Source organism: Lathamus discolor, chromosome 2 (assembly GCF_037157495.1).
Source record: "Lathamus discolor isolate bLatDis1 chromosome 2, bLatDis1.hap1, whole genome shotgun sequence".
NCBI classification, from domain to species: Eukaryota; Metazoa; Chordata; class Aves; order Psittaciformes; family Psittacidae; genus Lathamus; species Lathamus discolor.
The window spans coordinates 96,975,197-96,995,224 of NC_088885.1; the positions used below are offsets into that span (position 1 = coordinate 96,975,197).

General features: G+C 41.4%; 2 protein-coding genes across 2 annotated transcripts in view; both read left to right on the plus strand.

Annotated features, from left to right (window-relative positions):
* Positions 1-1,924, plus strand: part of TMEFF1 (transmembrane protein with EGF like and two follistatin like domains 1) — a 119,669-nt gene extending 117,745 nt beyond the window's left edge. The window contains exon 10 of the mRNA XM_065669325.1: positions 953-1,924. Coding sequence (XP_065525397.1) covers positions 953-1,037 — 85 coding nt within the window. The 3' untranslated portion in view covers positions 1,038-1,924. The remainder of the gene's footprint in view (positions 1-952) is intronic.
* A 609-nt stretch (positions 1,925-2,533) lies between these two features.
* CAVIN4 (caveolae associated protein 4) lies at positions 2,534-18,328 on the plus strand. Its single transcript, XM_065669326.1, has 2 exons — positions 2,534-3,147; positions 16,212-18,328. Exons 1-2 carry the CDS (start codon positions 2,737-2,739, stop codon positions 16,878-16,880), a joined length of 1,080 nt encoding a protein of 359 aa, XP_065525398.1. The 5' UTR covers positions 2,534-2,736; the 3' UTR covers positions 16,881-18,328.
* The last annotated feature ends 1,700 nt before the right edge of the window (positions 18,329-20,028 follow it).

The window sequence follows — 20,028 nt, forward strand, 5'->3', positions numbered from 1 at the left end:
ACTGAGCTGAGAGCCATGGATTCCTTTTGATGACAAGGGATTCAGTTTGCTCATTAAGGAGTTGAACCCAATGAGGTCTGAGGTCTCTGGCATAAATTAAGGTTGACTTTAGTTACCTTATAGGTGCATGAAGCATTAAAGTCCTGTGCTTGGCATCCATGATACACGTGGATATACACATACTTTGACAACTCCTGCACATATAAAAGAGTTACTTGGCTCATGAAGTTGATGTCATCCCTTTTTTACTCACCACCCCACTGGCCAAAGCACTGGTGAGAAGGCTGTGGTTCAGCATCCCTCCTCTTTCAGCCTCCCTACAACTGTTCCCCAGCTCACGGTCTCTCAAGGACAGTCTGTCTTGCTTCACTGCAGTAAGACTGCTCCATTGAGCATTGCCTGTTGCCTTATGGGTTAGGTAAGTCCCGTCCCACTCAGAATTGCTGGCTTTTGTGAATCCTTCCTCAGCTGTGTGTCAGTCCCCAAGAAAGGGATCACCTGAGTCACCTTACAGAGAGTCCTTGGTGGGCTCTGCCTCAGGGGCTGCCATGAGCAGCTGGACACCTGGAGGTCCAGCACTTCAAAAGGCTGTTTGATCCAGTCTTGCCGTCAGCTGGATTTTAAGTATGAAATATGTATGAAGTAAAGGCAGGGTAATTATTCACCATGGCATGTGTTTTGCTGGGTCAAGGCTGAAGGACATAGCACCTTGCTGGTTTCAGTCTTAAGTTCAAGCAGAACTCCCTTCTGAGTGATCTGGGGTCCCACGGGAGTCCCCAGTTGACAGTCCAGTGTTGAACAGCAGGAGCATCCCTTCCACAAGCACAGCTCAGAGACTACTTGCTATTGTGCTGTACAGAAATTTAAGTCAACGTGTTATTTCTAGGTTTAATTTTATGTGGCATATATAAAACCAGCTCTACTTTTTCTTTCTCTACTTTTTTTTTAACAGAAAATGCCCCAAAAACAATAGAGGACGTCGGCAGAAGCAAAACCTAGGCCATTTTACTTCAGATACATCATCCAGAATGGTTTAACTTAGTGATTTTTATACCTACATTGACCATGTGATGTACATTTTTATTATATCTTTTTTTAAAGAATGGAAATATTTATTTCAGAGGCCTTATTTTTGAACATTTTTAGTGTAACAATGTTGGTCTGTATTCTGAAAGCATCAGCTCTAACAGCTATGGACTGTTTTAGTATCTTTCCTTTTATGTTTTTGAATACAGTAGTCCATTTTCTGTATCTGTATCACATGGTTATATAATAGACTTGTGCTTTACCCATGGAATGTAATATTTTTGGGAACACAGATTTATTCCATCAATGGTTGTAGATTTAAAAACAAACAAACAAACAAGCAACAAACAATAAACCAACAAAAAAAATCCACGTTACCTAGCAAACAAGGCATGAACTAAAGGTAAAAATGTTTACAGCTTACTTTTCTTATGAGAAACTAGAAAACACTGTGTTTAAATACCGTAGATATTTAAATGTTTTTGGAAGTTAGTAACTGATTTTTTAGACACTGCCTATCGCATGAACTGTGAAGCTGTGTGCTGTGTGTAGTTGTAACATATTTATAAGACGTGTGGGCTGGGTCTAAGCACTGCCATCTTCATACTGAATTCCAACAGTTTATTTTTAAAGAGGAAAACTATAAATTTCATAATTTGGGAAGTTACCTGGTAGAGCAGATGGCACAGGTCCAAAAGAAGTAGGTCTGAGTAGATGTAGGTATTGTAAAAATTGGTGTTGAATAATTGAACACAAATCATTGGAATAAAGCCTACTTTATCACTGTTAAAGCTGTTTTAATACTTCTTAAACTTTTTTAAAGCAAATACATGTTTTAACACCTACAATACTGATTGTATAGTGTTTGTGATTAAAATACAAAAAAAAAATAATAAAAGTGAATGAATTACTAGTGCTCTTGTATAGAGTATTTTCAAGAGCTAAAGAAGTCCATCCAAATTAGTCTGCTGGTCATAGTTATATTAATAGACTGTTAGTTGTCGTTTGAAAGATCCCGAGCTAAAGTGTGAATAGGATGTGTTCAGCTGTTTTAACATGTAGTTTAGGCTTTCAAAACTTTGCATGTAGGATTTAATAATTTGTTCAATTAAAAAAGAAAAAAAGAAAAAAGAAATGCTTTCAACATTTTGAACTGGAAAAGCATGTCACACAATACAACGTTTTCACTATGTTGCCTCTGGTTTAGTGTGTTTATTTGTTAACCCCCGTGTGGCAATTGCAGCAAGCTGAAGACCTGAAGTTGTTTTGCTGGGAAAAACAACGGTGTTCATTTTTCTGACCCCTCTTTGAGTTCTCTCAGAGGAAAGCACTCCAGTAACACGAAAGCAGAAGTAGATCGCTAAAAATATGCAAGTTTGCTTCCCTGCTTAATTACTAAGTTACTTAACTTTCCTGGATTAACGCTAATAACTTCATCAGTACAGAAGCGTGACCCTTTAAACATATGTTCCTTTCCAGACACTGCTTCCTAATTTTAGGGGTTTCATGTTGCTGAAAGTATCTGAACAATCATGTGTGGATATTTTGTAGTCAGAAGTATTTGACCAAGCTCCAGGAGCGGCGTTTCACGCCCTACTTTGAGCATCGCCAGAGCCAGCTGTCACCCTGGCTCCCTGCAGCAGTGCCAGAACCGTTCTGGCAGGATCACCCAAACTTTGCCTCCCGCCGACCTGGCTGAAGGCAGGCAAAATGGATCGCCGCGAAATCACCTCCGAGCCTGACAAAACCCACCAAAATCGCCTCTCCAGTGTCACTGAGGAGGAAGGAGAACAAGATGCAGCTTACACGATTGTGACGGTCCTGGACAAAGTGGCCAACATTGTGGACAGCGTGCAGGCGAGCCAGAAAAGGATAGAGGAGAGGCACAGGGAGATGGAAAACACCATCAAGACCATACAGATTGACATCTTAAAGCTTGCCCAGGCTCACGGCAACACGGGCTACACGGTGAACAAGTTACTGGAGAAAACCCGCAAAGTCAGCTCCGTCATGAAGGAGGTGCGGGCACGCGTGGAGAGGCAGAGCACCAACGTGCGGAAGGTGGAAGCGAAACAAGAGGAGATGCTGAAAAAAAACAAATTCCGGGTCGTAATCTACCAGGTAAAAGCAAACCTAATTTCTTGTAGCACTGTCTTTGTGCCGCCTCCTTGGTGGCTGATGGTAGGGCACTGATTAATGAGCCAAATGACACAGGCTGTCCAACATGAGAGTTATTTTATGCTTTCTTTAACATTGAGTTGTGCTCCTCGGTGTCTCTTAGCATGAGCCTACTGACGGCAGCACACACGGTCTATTATTAGTGTTGGTGGGTTACTGAGCCAGTCGTGTAAGATTAACTGCAGATCAGCAAGGACTATTTGTTGCCTCTCCGAAGGGTAATATGAGGCAGGCTCTATAAATCTTGTCATACAAACCATGCCTGACATTCATCGGTGTTGTTTTTTCACCATATTAGGTCGAAGTCCAAATAGCAGAAGTGTTTTTGGGCTCCCTGAAACGCAGACTTCTTCTGACACTCACTTCAAAACATAAGGCTTGTTTACCTTGCAGCATTGCTCAGGCTTTCAAAGTGCTGACAGATTGGGGCTTTTTCATTGTCTCAGTCTATATGCACAATCTATATGCACAAACTAAAGCTCAGACTCAAAAAACCTTCATGCCAGCAGATAGTCCCTTGCATGCTCTACTTTGGAAATGGTTTAACACAGCACTGTTCTTCCAATCATATTGGGCAAGCAAATCATACTTTTTCTTTCGCTGACTTCATTCTAGGATGTTCCTTATTCTTATAAATGTGTTTGAAGAGAAGTTTCATGAAACAGCATGATCTCGCTTACATGAGTAAGAACAGACAGCGCAGGCAGTTCATGGGTTCTGTCAGTTGCTAGTGAGAGCTGTGAAACCTGTTTGTTTAGTTGCCTGATCCTGCATTTGCTGGAACTTCGCAGTGCCCCAAGTCAGTATAAAGCAAGGGTCCTTAATCTTTTGCTCCCTCATACCACCGAGTCCCCAAAGCTCTTTTCAAATGAGTCATATTCATCGTTACGTGTCCTTGAAAATACCATCCCTCGTGAGTAACAAAACGTGTCCCCATCGCCCAGCCTTACACCCTGGTCTTGCATCTGTTTGTTTGTACATAAATAATGTTGCTTGTGATGAATGGAGCCATGTGTTTCACTGAATATACTCACCACTGTATACAGCTGACAAATTCTTCTGCATAATCTAGCTTTCCAAACTACTTCATTTCCTACAACTGGGAAAAAATAGCTAAAACAAGAAAAAAGTAGAAGCTGAAGGTAGGAAATGTTACCTCTTTAATGTCATGTTCGTACCTGTCGTGGTTGATATGCAGCCAGATTGTGCCTCCTGGATTTTCTGACTGAATGACATACTGTGGATGTTCAGGAGAAAGCCTGGGCATAATTTGGCCTATTGTAACAATTATTGCAAGCTGCAACATCGTGATGGAATAGAAAATAGGCACACTCACATGCAAGCAATTTCCCAGCAAAAGAAAATGAATATCTCTGACTCCCCTGGTTAATGGAACAATGCCATTTCATTGATGGGCCTTTACCGTTAGATTGCAGTAGAAAATAGTTGAAGCTTTGAAAATGTTTGCTCTTGAAACAGTGTTCATTACATAATGTACATTTTTCTCCTAGCAAGACATGAGTAGTTGCCTATTTAAAAATGCAGTAAAATACGGTGAAAATGGAATTACCTGGAGCTATAAAGAACAGCTCTTGGTCTTTTCAGATGTTTCATGCAAAGGGTGCGCACTTTCTCTGAAAATCACTTCAGCTGGAGTTTCTGAACTCTCTACTGGTTTTGCCAGACAAGAATGACATGCACCCCGTTCTGTATGTTTAATACTTCTAGGAAGGAAAACAGCATTTTTGATTGCTGTCTTTCTAGCTTCCTCTTCCTATGGTAGTTGAGAACTGCCAGTGAGAATACGGGTGACTTCCATCCCTTTATAAAGGCAGATTGAAGAACCTTTTTCTTCTTGCACGGTGGAGGAGCAGGTATGCTGATCCCCCTAGGATCTGTCATTTAGCACTTTTCTGGAGTAGGATAACTGCATTGCTCCACAAAAAGACTGGAAGCATGCTCTGGAGCATGCTAGGGAGTCAAGAGTGCACCGAAGCTTTAAGGCACAGGTACAGTTGTGAAAGTCTCTCACACACAAGTGCAGTGACTTTCATGCTGTTGATTTACACCAGTGTAGACTGGAGTGCCAAGACCTGAATGACTGAAGCTTGGTTGCAAGGAGTCTGTTAATAGCTACACAATCAGCATACTCCCTTCACTGTATTTTACAAACGGCTATAATCAAGTTGTTTACTCCATGGTTGTGAGTGAAAGCTCATCTGTAGTGACATTTTTTTCTAATGGATCATTTGGGACATTGTGATGGAGCCAATGACCTATGTGTAGCTGGTGTTGAGTGCCTACATGGGTGAGCGCACACTGGGTTTAGTTTTAACTTTTGCCAAAACATCAGCATATCAGGAAAAAGGAAACATCAATTAAATCCTAAAGATTTCCTTTCAAGTGGATAGCTTTGATCTTATCATTGATAAAAAGAGAAGGCAGGTTGAAAAGAATCACTGGCTGGAGGAGATTGTCCCAAGAGACCTCAGCAATGATGAAAAGAATTAGCAATATCCTCGCATTAAAAACAGACAAAGTGACCATCCTTGAGCATAATGATTAGGGAAGGTCAATTCTTTTTTCAAAGGCCCTGTGGTCAAGGAAAAGATCTGGTAGCAGCAGCCCTCCTTCCCAGGCTGACTGCATGATTAAAAACACCAGGTTACTTCAGACTTCCTAGTGAGGTCTTAGACCCTGGAGTGCTATGTGACCTGCGACTACAGCAGGGAATGCAAAAGACATTATAAACTGGAACAGGTCAGTGTTCACTTCTCTTCGGGTTGGTCTGAATAACCACCTGCGAGAGCTGTCATTTCTCTGCAGTCAAAGATCATCTAACAGTTTTCTTATTCTGACTAAATTATTCAGAAATCAAAGGGGATTTTTCCTTTTTTTTAACCCTGAAAGAACTTGTTTCATTTGCTTTCCTGCATTTTCTGCAAGTCTCTCTATGAATGGGATCATACAGGCACCAGAAAGTCCTTGTTACAGTTACTGTTCTCTTTTCTATTATTACTTTATAAAAGCACCATTAACAAGTAACAACTTCCTATGAAGGGACACATGCATTTGTTTCCCTCACTGTTGTCTGACATATAAAATTAGTGGACAGTCCCAGTGGACATGTCTGAAATCAGGCAGGGTTATGGCTTGGCTGGCTTACACAGTCATGTTACAGCCTATTAGTCTGCCCTGTGATTGCTCCACTGCACACACGGGAGAAGCTAGCAGAAGCAACCTTGTGTATGCTGTTCATATTATGCATAAATAAATTAAAGTGGAAGTGGCTTTTCCTGGTCACTGTCCTTCTGCAGCATAATGCCTCGGACAGTAGAAACAGTGACATCGAGGTGGGGACAATAAACTGTAAATCTGAAGTGGAAGCTCTTAGATCCAAAGTGTCAGTAAAAGTCACTGTGGCACGAGCTTAAGAAATGGGGATGCTGAAAGACCCGGCTCACAAGCTCACTGCCCATCTGCATGGACCTGCAATGACAGCTATTCTGTGAGGGTAACCATGAGATGAAAGGCAGGAAATACAACACGTCTATTTAGAAAAACACAAAGAAAACCATCTGAACCATAGCTATTCAACTGATACCATTTGGGCATAAGAATAGCAGGCTCAGAAGGCCTCTGCAGAACAGAATTGTTAGTATCGTGAAGTTAAATAGCTCACCAAGAGCAGACTGTGCTGGAGAACTCATATTTGATCATTTTTCCGTTTCACAGAAACATGACAGGTCTTACGCTTTCTCATATTTATGTACCTACTATCTTAATCTCATGACAGATAATCTGGAAAAACAACAGAGGACAGTGGATTGTATTGAAACAGGAAGTGAGGTTTGTGATGGGTTTCTAAAAGTGCTTCCCTCTAAGACCATCTTTGTCAACTGTGTAATATTTTCATTAAAGATCTTGGCACAGAAAAGATGTAGATACTAACAAAATACATTCAAAACGAGGAACAGTCAGTCCAGAGAAAGACAGACAGACAAGAAACAAAATAAACTTTGGAGCTAGAGTAATGCTAATGTAAGTGTACAGTGTCAATTCCTTTAGCTTCAGCAGAAGCCCTAGTTGTTAGTTTGTCTTCTGAGGCCCCATGGGTTGGCAAGGACAGAAAATAGTGTGTTACTTGCTCACAAGGTGACTGAGAGTCCACTTGATGTTGTGGCTCTTAAAGAAAGTTAAATGTGGGCATGAAAAGCTTCAGGGCACAGGGCTGATATTTCCAGAAGTGACAGAGATGCCTAGTGTCCTTGCCCAAAACACTTCAGAGCCCGCCTGGACTACCATGTCGTGCTCTGATCCCCCATGTTGAAGTAAGTTGTTGTCCTGGGTTCAGCAGTAGCAGTCATTTTTCTCCTTCTTAGTAGCTGGTGCAGCGCTGTGGTTTGATTTTTTGGCCTAGGAACAGTGCTGATAACACTGATGTTTTCAGTTGCTGCTCAAATGTTTGGTGTGGCCAAGGACTTTCTGAGCCTCATGCTCTGCCAGGGAGGAGGGGGGGCCGGGAGGAAGCAGACACAGGACACCTGACCCAAACTGACCAAAGAGGTATTCCATACCACAGCACGTCATGCCCAGGATGTAACTTAGAGTGACCTGGAAGGGCTGGGACTGCAAGGGTTGGAGGAGGTATCGGTCGGTGCTCGGCTGGGGGGAGTGGGGCAAGTTACTGGTCGGCTGGTGCTGAGGTGTTGTATTCTTTCCTCTTGTTATTTCCTTTATCATTATTATCATTGGTGGTAGCAGCAGTGATTTGTGTTATACCTTAGTTACTAAACTGGTCTTATCTCAACCCGTGGGAGTTGCATTCTTTTCGATTCTCCTCTCCGTCCCTCTGGGAGCAGGGGGAGGGCAAGAAGGCGGGGAGTGAGAGAGTGACTGTGTCATTTATGGATGGCTTTTGTTTAAACCACAACAGTTGTGCTCAAGCTGAACAGCCACCAAGCTGATTAGAGAATGAGAAGCCCTGATAAATGAGAGGAGAGCAGGTCTAGACCTAGGCTGGTACAGTCCAGGAAGACACGAGGCTAAGAAAGGTTGCGGCTGTCGTTTATACATCCATTCAGGCATGGATGAGGAGTCCAGTAAAGAACATCAACAAAAAAGATGAAATGGGTATAAACTGCCCATGAGTCATCTCAGGTCAGAAAGAAGAAATGGATTCTTAGACCTGGAGACAAAGCCTTCTGCTAGAACCCATGGGGAGGGACGAAAAACTGAATTGCTGTTTAAGACTGAAAACTTAACCGCAAAAAAGATGGCATAGGGTGACTAGCTCAGACACAGAGGCCTCAGCAGCCCAGTGACACAGGGCCTTTGTTGTGCCATAAACCCGATAAATATTTTTGCAGCTGGGACAGGTAATTGCCTTCGCTGAGAATACAGAGAATAAAAGAATCCCAAGGGTTATGTCAGAGAGCTTAGCAAGGGTCCTTTGTTTGCAGTGTCAAGCCCAGTCCTGAGGTTCAGAGCGCTGAGCTGGCCCCATGCTGTGCAGGCAGCCGCTGGTGGAGTGGCAGAGCCAGTGCTGAAGTACTAGAGGCTGCCAAGAAGATCATAAATTACAGTGATTTTTCGGAAAAAGGAAAACCAACCACTTTGAAACAGCGACAGCGAATCTGTGTTTCTGGTGACGCCTTCACAGGGAAAGAGAACAAAGGGAATTAATATAAATAAATAAATAAATATCAAGCAGTTGTTGGGCCGCAGGCTGTCATCTTCTCAGGGCTGCCACTGATTTTTCTCCACCTATTAACATTGAGCGGTGGAAACAACTGATCTCAGTTTACGCATGCACTGGATGCAGTTGTTCAGGGCTTTGCTTATGATTGACCAGCAAGCCAGCAGAAGAGCTTAGCAGAGAGAAATGTATGGAGCCTGATTCACTCGATCTGTTGTAGACCTCTACTTCTGAATACAGATTCTACTTTATAAATACCTGCTGTCTCCACTTAGTTGACAGGGTGTCCAGAACCAAGTTCTCATGGAGACATGGTTGCTTGGACAGATGAGTTCAGCAGCTCCTGATGGCTGGCTGAGTTTCACTTGTACTTAAGAGCACTATCCTGTTCCAGGTAGCTTGCAAGAGCAGTCACTTTGTGATGAATGAATAAATCAGAACATTACCAAACATATTTTGTTTGTCTTATCACACCTTGTGATTGCTCTGTCCTCCACTAACAGAGGCTTGGTATCTACAGATGAAGTGGAAGTGAGAAATGCCACCAGTTTGACTACAAACCTGCAGACTGACCTGCAGAGCTATTTGCCAGGCTAGCTCCATAAAACAATAGCAAAGCAAAGTGTGAAGCTTTAGCTCTCCCCTGGAGCTGCATCAGTCCTTTTATGCAGCATGTGGTGGCCTGGAGCCAAGGGCTTCTCCAAGTGATGTAGGTATAACTAGGTACCACTTGCTTGTCTGTAGCTTGCTACAGCCATTTAATGAGAGAATGAGCTGGGCTTCTTTGCAGTCATTGTATGCTCCTGGTTAAATTAATGAATTTCTGACAAAATTTAGAAAAAGGATGTGTATTAAGCCTCAGAAAAGAGGAATGAAGGGGGCTGACTGTTCTGGCCAGGATGCTTTTTCATTATGGAAAAATAATTCGAAATAGAACAGCACTTGGCCATAAGTTTTATGTGATGAAGTATTTATTCCCTATCTACTTTGCTTGATAAAATCCCTCAGGTGCCCTTTTAAAATAATCCTATTTTTCTCTCATCTAAGCAGTTTTTTGGCCTGTTAGCAGGGATTTTGAAATGGCATATTTGCAGAAAAAATGAAGGGATCGCTTGAGATTTATAAAGCTTCCCTCGGAACTGTTAGGATATGAGTAAAAGTACTGAATGATTTGTAATTCGTTATTCATCAGCGGTTTCGTATTGATTTAGAGAGCAATTTCAAGGAGATGTTTTAGTGATTTACCTCAGCTGCCAGTTTGAATAAAAAATCATTCATTTAACATGCAAATTTCTAGGACTCTTTCAAACATCGTGGCGATGCAGCTTCGTGCCCGTACGCTGCCAGTCATTTGCATCCCCAGTTGTCATAGACACGGCTGCAGCGCTAGACCAGGCGCTGGGTGGCCTTCGACCATTTTGGTACTTCATGCTCTGCTTCAGAATTGTCAGGTGATCACCAGTCCCATCTGTGCTTATGTTAATCATGCCCTGCACCTTCCCTGTCACACAGCACAAGGCCGAAGGATCATTCGCCATGACCTCTTCCCTGTGCAATACAATGACTTCAAGTCTAATCTCCCTCTACTACCTACTTGTGCTGTGAGCAGCTTCTTTAGAAGCATTTTGAGGCTTCATTTTTAATACATATACACATACACAATACATAATTTTATATGTATAAGATTTATATATATGTATATATATAAAATTTAATTCTCTATTTGGTCCTTCTGTTTTTCTCTGTTGCTGTTTACTGTATTTTAATATTTGCTCTGCTACAATTTTAATTGAAATTGGATACTAGTGGAGAGCTGGTAACACCTGCCTTTATTAATGCTTGTTAGAGTTATGGTTTGAAGGTCTTTGAAGAGAGAATGCAAAACTGGCTTATAGTATTTCTAGCACATATTTACACATAAGACAATGCACTATCTTTTTTTTCTCCTTGCTGGTTCCAGAAGCCCAATCAGGGCTTTGAGATACAAACCCAGAATACGCATGCCAAAATCATGAAAGGACAAGGGGAGTAAAGCTCTTGAACTGGCCACATCCCTTAAAATGCCTTCATATCCCACTTTTTTTTGTTTGTTTTAAATGGCATTATAATAAATTTATTACTGAAATTATTGATAAAAGTGTGAATGTACTTAAAGCCTAACTTCTTGTACAGTGACGCTATGTCACTGCTTCATCTAGTGAATCCCACAAACTCTAAAGTAGCAAACCCCCTTTTCTGAATGAAAATAATGCTAATGTTGCTATTAATTACTGATTGCATCTGTGCCTACGAAGATGAAGAGTGGAGATTTAGCTAGCAAATCTGTGAGGGAATTTTCTCAATAACCCTTTTCCCTTGCCCAGCCTCACTGACCTTGCTGAAGACACAGCATTCCTCTTCCAGCAGCCCCTTTGGCTTATTTACTCCTTAGTTCATCCCTAAGAGCTATTAGAGCTGACCTGATCTTTGCCAGGACACCACTGCAACAAAACACCTGAGACATCACTAAACAATTTGCTCTGCCATTTTCCTTCTTCCCCTGCCCAGAGACGAGAAGAGCCTGACTGTGCGGGCAGGGTTATCAAGCAGGCACATTTTGAGGCTTTTATTTTTTTAGTCTCTTTTCCCCTGTAATTTTCAATTATGTGAGCATCACCACTGTGAGAGTCTCGTAATGTTCATCAGGGGCATTGCCACATCTAAGATTATTTATCTACTTTTTTTAAGGCTTCTGTGAGGTGGGAAAGAGTCAGCATCTTGCACTTTGTGTAGTTTCATGAGCAGGTGCATCAGCCTTTCTTCATAAATGCCTTGTTACATCCTATGGGAGAAAAATGCTATTGCTGTGATCCCTTCCTTGAGATCAGGAGGTGCGGGCAGTGCCTGCAGAGTTGTCAGTGTGTGGGTGCAGAGCAGCCAATGTAGAGTTTCCAGAGCAAAAGGAGTGTGTGAAGGACACAGACTACATCCCATTGAAAATTTTCTAATTGTGAATTAAATTGAAATGGGAGCAAAGGGTAAAGATAACAATGATGGAGTCAGACTTTCTTGGGAACCCAGTGTTAAAAACATCGAGGCTTCAATATTCACCGTCCTTGGAGCCATCTGTTCAAATCAATACTGTGCTGGCCTTCACCAAAGCTGAGGTTTAATCATCTGCTTACTTTGTATTCAGCCAAGCCTGTAAAAACCCAAACTTCTTCAGCTAGGCATTTTTGAGAGGTTAAATATTCAAAAACTAGGAAAAGCTGAAGTTCAGGTTTAAATGCTTTCTTACTGCGCCAGGGGCTTCACCAGCCACTCCTGAATTGTGCAATTGTTCTGTTACGATGTTATACCTTTAAGTTTTGTTTGTTCAGGCTGTTTCTGAAGCAGTGGCTCTAACTAACCTTGCAGCTTTGTGGCCTTTGTATTTTTCTACCTGCCCAGCTGAACTGCAAATGTCTCCAGGCTTTTCCCTTACCATTCAATCAGTGCCTTCAGTCCTTCCTCTGCTACTACAGAACACGAAGTCTTTCTCCTTCCAGGCTTCATTTCCTTCTACACATGTGCATTCTTCCAAACTATTTCCATCTTCAACAACATGCCATTGAATCTAACTCCTTTCTCCCCTCTTTCCCCTTACACCCATTCATAAACACACACTCTCTCTTCTCAGCACCCCCATCACCTACCAAAAATGTCAGGTTCAGATCTACAGGCAAGGTTTCTGAGCCATGGCATGTTTGCTCGGGACAGACATCAGGCAGGAGGACAGACAGAATGATTCACAGCGCAGCAGGCAGAGAGAGCTTATTTCTTTGTGTCTGAGCTCAGCTCTGTTCTCAAATTGGTGGAAAACGTCCAAAGGTTTATGTGCTAGTGGAGAGAGCACGTAAGGATCTCTCTACTAGAATATGGGAGCTACATAACGTAAGCATATGTGCTACATTTTTCTGTACAAAACCAATGATGGCTTCCAAATCAAGCACTTAACTGAATGACGTATCACCTTACTTTTGTATTGGAGAAGGGGGGAAAAAATGTTTTGCTTTGAAAAGTCCAGGTTGATTTTTAGAGTGTTGAGTGGTGGACTAACTTTTCAGGAGACTGTGGCCAACAAGCACACCAGGGCTAGGGTGACCACCTTCTGTAGGGTGTACCTTCTCCAAGTGCTCCATCTAGAAGGACTGACGAAAGGGAATGATCAGCTTCCACAGATTAGTTTCTTGGTTTCTGGTGCTGACCTGTTCATTTCTTTGGTGTTCCCAGTAGGCAGGGCAAGTAGAGTACATGTCCTCTGTACTAACCAATAGACCATGACTGCATTCCTCCTTCCTCAAGAAATCAGGTTAAAAATAGCTATTTGCTATCACCTTTTACTGTGTAATAGTCTCCTGTCCTTATTTTACCTGAGCTCTTACAAATTCAGCTTAAAGAGCCTCCCTTCCCTCCAATGATGTGGTGGTGACACGTAGGAGTCCTTTCTAGCAAAATGCTAATGTCGATTTTTAGCTAAAAGCTTGCAAGTAGCATCATCAATTGCTCAACTGCTTCTCATCCTCCCCTAAGATCAGGCTGCCTAGCCCTGCTTTTTCCAGTTCCATCTGCTTTCAAGCCAAGAAGAAAGCTGTCACCCAGATCAGGGCTTTGTCCCATGAACTGAAATCAGTCGGTGTTTGGTCTTTGCTTTTAGTGATTCCATAAATGAGCTGGTAGCTATATGCTTTGACTCCATCTATTTCCCACCTGCTGCTAAAACTTATTGTTCCTGCTGTAGGAAGGATGAGCTCCTCTCTTCTCTCTACCCCACTGATATCTAGTGATAAGAAGAAATGGGAAGGGGCAGGAGAGAGAAAGGAAGCAGATGAGAAAGCTTTCCTACTGAGCCTAAATCACTGTGCTTTCATTATGAAACCTCCCTAACATGCTAGCCAGTTTCACTAATGCTTTCCGCTTTGATAACATCTTCCATCCAGAAATCTTGAGAGGAGCGAGAAACTCATGCTAATTTTCGGTCTTGCTATATCCAATTCTGCAAGATGTGTGCAGAAACTAAGGAAAAGTAGAAGTACTGAGATTTGGCAAAGATCATTCTCAGAGTCTGTAGCAGAATGAGGAATGTTCCTCAGGGTCTGCAGCTCTAGTTTCTGTGTCTTGTCCACAAGACCACCATTTCACATGTTACTGTTCATAAGTCTTAATTCTAACACATCTGTATGAAAGTTAAAGTGTTCTCTTCTAATAGACTATAAAGCTAAGTGCAATAAAAAAAAACTGGCAAGCAATTGACAAAAAGTACAGAAAATATTGTTATTCGTCCTGAGGAAGACAGATGAAATATTGCCGAGAAAATAATCTCTCTGCCTTCTCTCTTTTTAAAAGGTAATCTTCACACCCCCTATTCACCACATTGTACTCATTTCTGGATGTACTGAAATTTCAGAAGAGTCATTCTGGAAACATTTTTGTTACCATTTCAGCTGAAGGAGTGGGCTATAATTTACAAACTTTGAGGACTTATTTTCCAGCTGTGTTTTAGTTCACTTTCAGAAAAGAAGAGATTATGTTTATATATAGAAGTCTTTATATAATTAATGTTAATTTGCACATGTTAATGAAGATGATTATTAGCAAAGCATTGTAGTTTTGTTCCTGCTGATTCTGACAGATGAGTTGAATAACATTCTGCTGTAATCAATGTAACATAATTTGTCCCTATTTTTTTCTAAGCATTCATAACTATTTTTCTAGAGGGTTTTTAATGAAGCCAGCACATGATGACAGACTCATAAGCGGGCTTTATCTGCCAAACAGCTTCATGTATTTTATTTTACGTATTGCTAACACTCTGTAAAATTAAACATGACTTGCTGCTAATAAGTCACTGTGAAAAATGACGGACTTCTTTTTGGCTGGAAATCAGTTCACAGCAAAATATTCAGGAAGCCTGACCCCATTCTTCACGGGTTCATAACAAATGTTAGTAAGATAATAACACTTAGGGAAGAGCCCAGACACTGTCATACTTCAGGAATCAGCCGAAGTAGTTAAGTAGCAACGGGAGACAGCTTAGAGAAGTTTTATATAGCTGTTGTACTACTCTGCACCACAAAGGGCTGCTCCTCCTGGGAGAAGAGCACATACACATAAACAGTAGGGGAGAAGAGGCTGGCATTGCCCATCTTGCACACCTCCTACGAGCCATGAGTTTTCTGCTCTGTGTACACTAGTACTTTTAGGTAGAAGTGAGTTGCTGATGCCAAGCTACAACAAACCTGTAATGTTCAGCAGTATTCAGATCAGGGAATCAGCTCTCTTAGGAGATTGTCCCTGTTCAGATAAATCCTTCTATTGCCACAGGCTTTTTTCTTGGTAAATTATTTGCTTTCTGTGGACAGCTTTTGGAAATCTTCTGTGCCCCAGCCTTTGAGCCTCTAAGTCTTTCTTTGGAAAGGCTACATAAATTCCTAATACTAAGATACCTAGGATAGTCACTGCTTCCAAGCATGCAGCTAATACATATGTATAATATAAATATGTACTACTGCATGCTCATACAGGCCACCAAACTCACCGCAGGAGAGAGGTGCTTGCTTGGAGCCATTCATGTTTCCAGATGGAACAAGTGAAGTTCACTTCAGCAGTGGTGCAGGTGCTGAGCGAGTTGTATGGAACTGGGTCTACCAAATAACATTCGTTTGCTATGTCCCCGTGTGGAGCCAGCACTTGTAAGCTAATACGCTGGGGTTCAACCCCTTCCGGGAAGCAACAGAAATGTCAAGTTCCAGTGAGTCAAAAATGTGTAATTGTCTTGGTGACAGTAAAGGACTTAAGCTACTGGTATTATTGCATTGATTTGGAGAGTGTACAGCTGACATACGCACAAGAGCCTTTAATGAGTACAGAATGTGTACTTCTCTTGGTGACGAATAATGGATCTAGGCCCAATCGCAGCAAAGCAGGTAAGATCAAAAACCACCAAAGTGAAACAAAACTAAAACAAAACAAACAAGAAAACCCCAAATTTGTTCTGAAAACTATTAGAGGCCAGTATACATAGAACCATGGCATCCATTAGTTTCAGGTAGAGCCACACTGAAAAGAAATCTTTAATGAGATATTATGTCTTCACAGATCTTGGTGAAGGTTTCTTCTGCCATTTGTATTCTGTATAGATGACATACAATGATACAAGCCTACCTTGCTTTGTTACAATATTGTATTTCAGTTAGTATTAATTAACTACAAGCCAAAAATCTAAATGCTTGAATCATCATCCTTTCAAAACATTGCTTGCTGGAAGATGACTTTGTGCTTTTGTTCACAGGAGGAAACTGAGTGTCCTTCATCTCTCTCTGTTATCAAAGAGAGGACAGTAGGGGAAACTCTGGAGGATGATTTCTTCCCACCTGATGATCTGTCTTCTGATGAAGAATATTATATTGAAGAAAGCAAAGCTGCCCAGTTCAAGAAATCAGGCATGAGGCGCATAGATGATATCAAAAAGGCATTCTCAAGGGAAAGTATCCAAAAGACAAGACAAAATTTTGGCAAGAAAGTAAACAGGCTTCGAACTAGAATAGTGACCCCTGAGAGGAGAGAGAGGATAAGGCAGTCAGGAGAGAGACTGAAACAATCTGGGATAAGGATCAAGAAAACCATTTCACAAGCTGCCCCCACGAAGGAGACGTTCAAGATCCATAAAAAAGGTAAAGAACGAACAGGAGCCGAAGGTCAGGAAGGGATCCAGGAAGCTGGTGTGCACATCGCCTCTGAGCTCGCAGCAGCAGAGCCTTTCACTGAAGAAATCTCTTACACAGAAGTGATCACTAAGGTAAAGAAAGACAAGAATAGTGCAACAAAAGGTGCTACCCAGACAACTGAAAAAGGAGTGACAATCCCAGAAGTTGTTCTTAAGCAGGAAGGAAAAGAAGGAGGAGGAGGTGATGATGTCCCTTTGCTAGACTTACAGCAGTCAGCATATGGAATCAATTAGCAAACACCCCATACTACCCTTAGTGAACAAGAAAGAACACAGGATGTATTCACTCAGCTTTAGAAAAATGTGTGAATTTGTGTTATACCACAAAAAGTCTGTTGGTGTTGTTCTATCATTTACATGGGTGTCTATAGTGTTGTCCCTCTGACAAAAGCCAAGCCATGCAAATGAAGGAATGGGGCTCTCCCTCTGTCTTGCAATGTGCCAATAGCCATTATTAACCCAAATGGAACTCGCATGTCAAAGGGAGATGGAAATCTGCTGGATTTTCAAGATTGACTTAGCAGTCACCACCTAATCACTCTCTTTAGTTTTATGTACAACGGGATAAAAATAATTTCTGTTATCTTAGACCAACTCCTGTAATCAGAAAACAGTAACAAAGGTATTGCTTCATATTACTAAATGAAAGACCTATGGAAAACGTGGATTTAGCTATACAAATCTTTTCATTTAAGGGCCCTCACTGAAACAGCAGGAGCAAGAAATTCCTGCTTTATCCAGGGTGTGACAAAATGTGGCAGGAATGATAAAATTTGGGTAAATCGTGTTTCTTCTCAGTGGAAAAGAGAAGCTCCTGAAATGACTAAAGATTATTTCTGGCTTTCTGGAAGAAGAAGGTTCGATGTACGTAAGCAATGCATTTTCTGCACTTATGGAGTAAGAATAAAAAAGCAAAAGACACATTAAAGATGGTTAGCAGGAGGAAAAGAGAATGAGGTATCATATTCATATTTTGGAAAGATGTGATTGCGAGAAAGGCAAAGGTATGAAGCAGTAAAAAAGGAATAAGGTTAATTCATGGGTTCTGGATAAATAGAGAAAAAAATAGAATATTATAACTGAATATAACTGAAGTTTCCTCAAGGTCTTTTAAAGAATTGTTTCTTTATCCAGAGGATCATGGGGCTCATGTCCGTAACTGACCAGACAAGGGAAATGGTTTGTTTTTCATTCTTTGTGCTTTTTCTGAGCTTCACTGCAATTAAAATCTATTCTACAAAGCTGCTGAAGTATAAGGCCAATCTATAACCCAGTTCTTTTTTTCCTATCATTATCGTTATCAACCAGCCACAGCCTCAGGGATTATGAGACAGACACCCTTTGGAGTATGGAATGCTGTTTATTTGCAACACTTGGGAGCCAGTGCCCTGACATCAGATATGTTTGTAAACATGACCGCTACACTGACATGAGGTGCAGGACTGTATTGCTCTCTTCATTCTCAAATGGAGTTGCCTTCAAAGCACTTATCTAAAGCAATGTTAGTCATTACTATCTGTGTGAAAGAAACTTGTACAATATTGCCAAAAGCTGTATGATTGTATTTATTATCTCAAATTCATTTTAACAGCAGAGCATAACTTGGTTATCTATATACATTGTTTGAGGACTCTCAGCCAATTGTTAATCTACAATTTAAATATAACTAGTTTGATTTCAAACATTCTGCCTGCCAGTTCTTTCATTTAGCCTGGTGTACATCACATTTGAAGCGGGATAGCTTTAGCAATAGTAACTAGGGACCGTTGGTTGGGGAAAGTCAATGTTATACTGTGCCAGTGACATTTAAAATCAATGCTGTCAGACTGGAAGCAGCAACTCTACTGAATGGAAGGGCAGCATAGGGCAAGAGAGGGAGACAGGGAGAGGAAGATGCTTCTTTCAACAGTAAATTGCACATCTTCACTCTACTGTAATTACACGCAAAAAAGGAAAAAAGGTTTTGCTTATAGGATAGACTGGAGGGTTTGTTTACTTGTTCTTTTTACTAGTTATAGGAAGTCTTTTCTGGAACCAGGCAACTGTATGTTCTTCTTCAGTGAAATATTGTCATTTGTCTAATTCTTCTATAATTTACCTGCATCTATTCTGCAATATTTGACTTTTTCCTAAACACATAAACAGGATTTAGTTACTGAAATGAAAACATCAACGTTCAAAGAAGCTATTTCTTTGCATTTTTATACAAGAGAACACTAAGTGCTAGAACATAATTGGCCATAGATTTTCTTTATGCAGCATTTTGCTTATTTTACATGACAAAGAAAGGAAGTGATGCAGTTTTGTGAAGTTTATCATGTAGTACTCCATATAACCTCTATCAAATATGGGGTTTTTAATGTTTACTTCTAGCCTTAGCTGTTCAGAGGGACTTCTTCAGGTGCGCAAAGCACTTCAATGTATGCTTTTCATTTGAAGTTATTATCAATGTTACTGACTTGAATTCTACATCTACAAAGAGCCCAAAGTTAATTTACCCCATATTCCCTCCTACAGGTAGAGGATGGGGAGAATTCATGGTTTAAGGCGAGCTGGTAACTCATCACCACACAGCTGTTTGCTCACACCTCCCCATTTAGCCGCCTCTGGGCTGGATGGGGAGGAGAATTGGAAGAATGTAAACCCCACTGGTTCAGAAAAGGACAGTCCAATGAAGTACAATATAACACTAATAACAATAACGATAAGGGAAATAACCAGGGGAGAGAATATAAAACTAAAAGGGGAAAGAAAAAAACCCAATAAACACAAGTGATGCACAATACAACTGCTCACCACCCACCGACAGATACCCAGCCTGACCTGAGCAGCGATCTGGGCCTTCCGGGTAACTCTCTCCATTTTCTATACTGGGCATGACGTGCTGTGGTATGGAATACCCTTTTGGTTAGTTTGGGTCAGGTATCCTGTCACTGCTTCCTCCTGGCTTCCCATGCCCCTCCTCACTGGCAGAGCATGAGACTGAAAAGCCCTTGATCAGGGTAAGTTTCACTGAGCAACAACTAAAACGTTGGTGTGTTACCAGCATTGTTCTCAGACTAAAGCCAAAACACAGCACTGCAGCAGTTACTATGAAGGAGAAAAATAACTGTGACAGCTGAACCCAGGGCAGTAGAACACTACGGTTTACAGCCTCAATATCTATACAGCAGTAGAGATTTTGACGCTAGAATTCCCCCTTCTCTTTTTCAGAATTTCCAAGAGCAATGAATTTAATCCCAATCCTCAAACCAAAAAATTCTCAATGAAATCGGCTGATGTACAGCTGTACTGCAGAGAGGCCTGATGTGCCTCCTTTGAACAGGTGGTAAACTTGGTAAAATAATCTTCCTGGCACTCCTTGTGAAACAAGTGCTGCTCC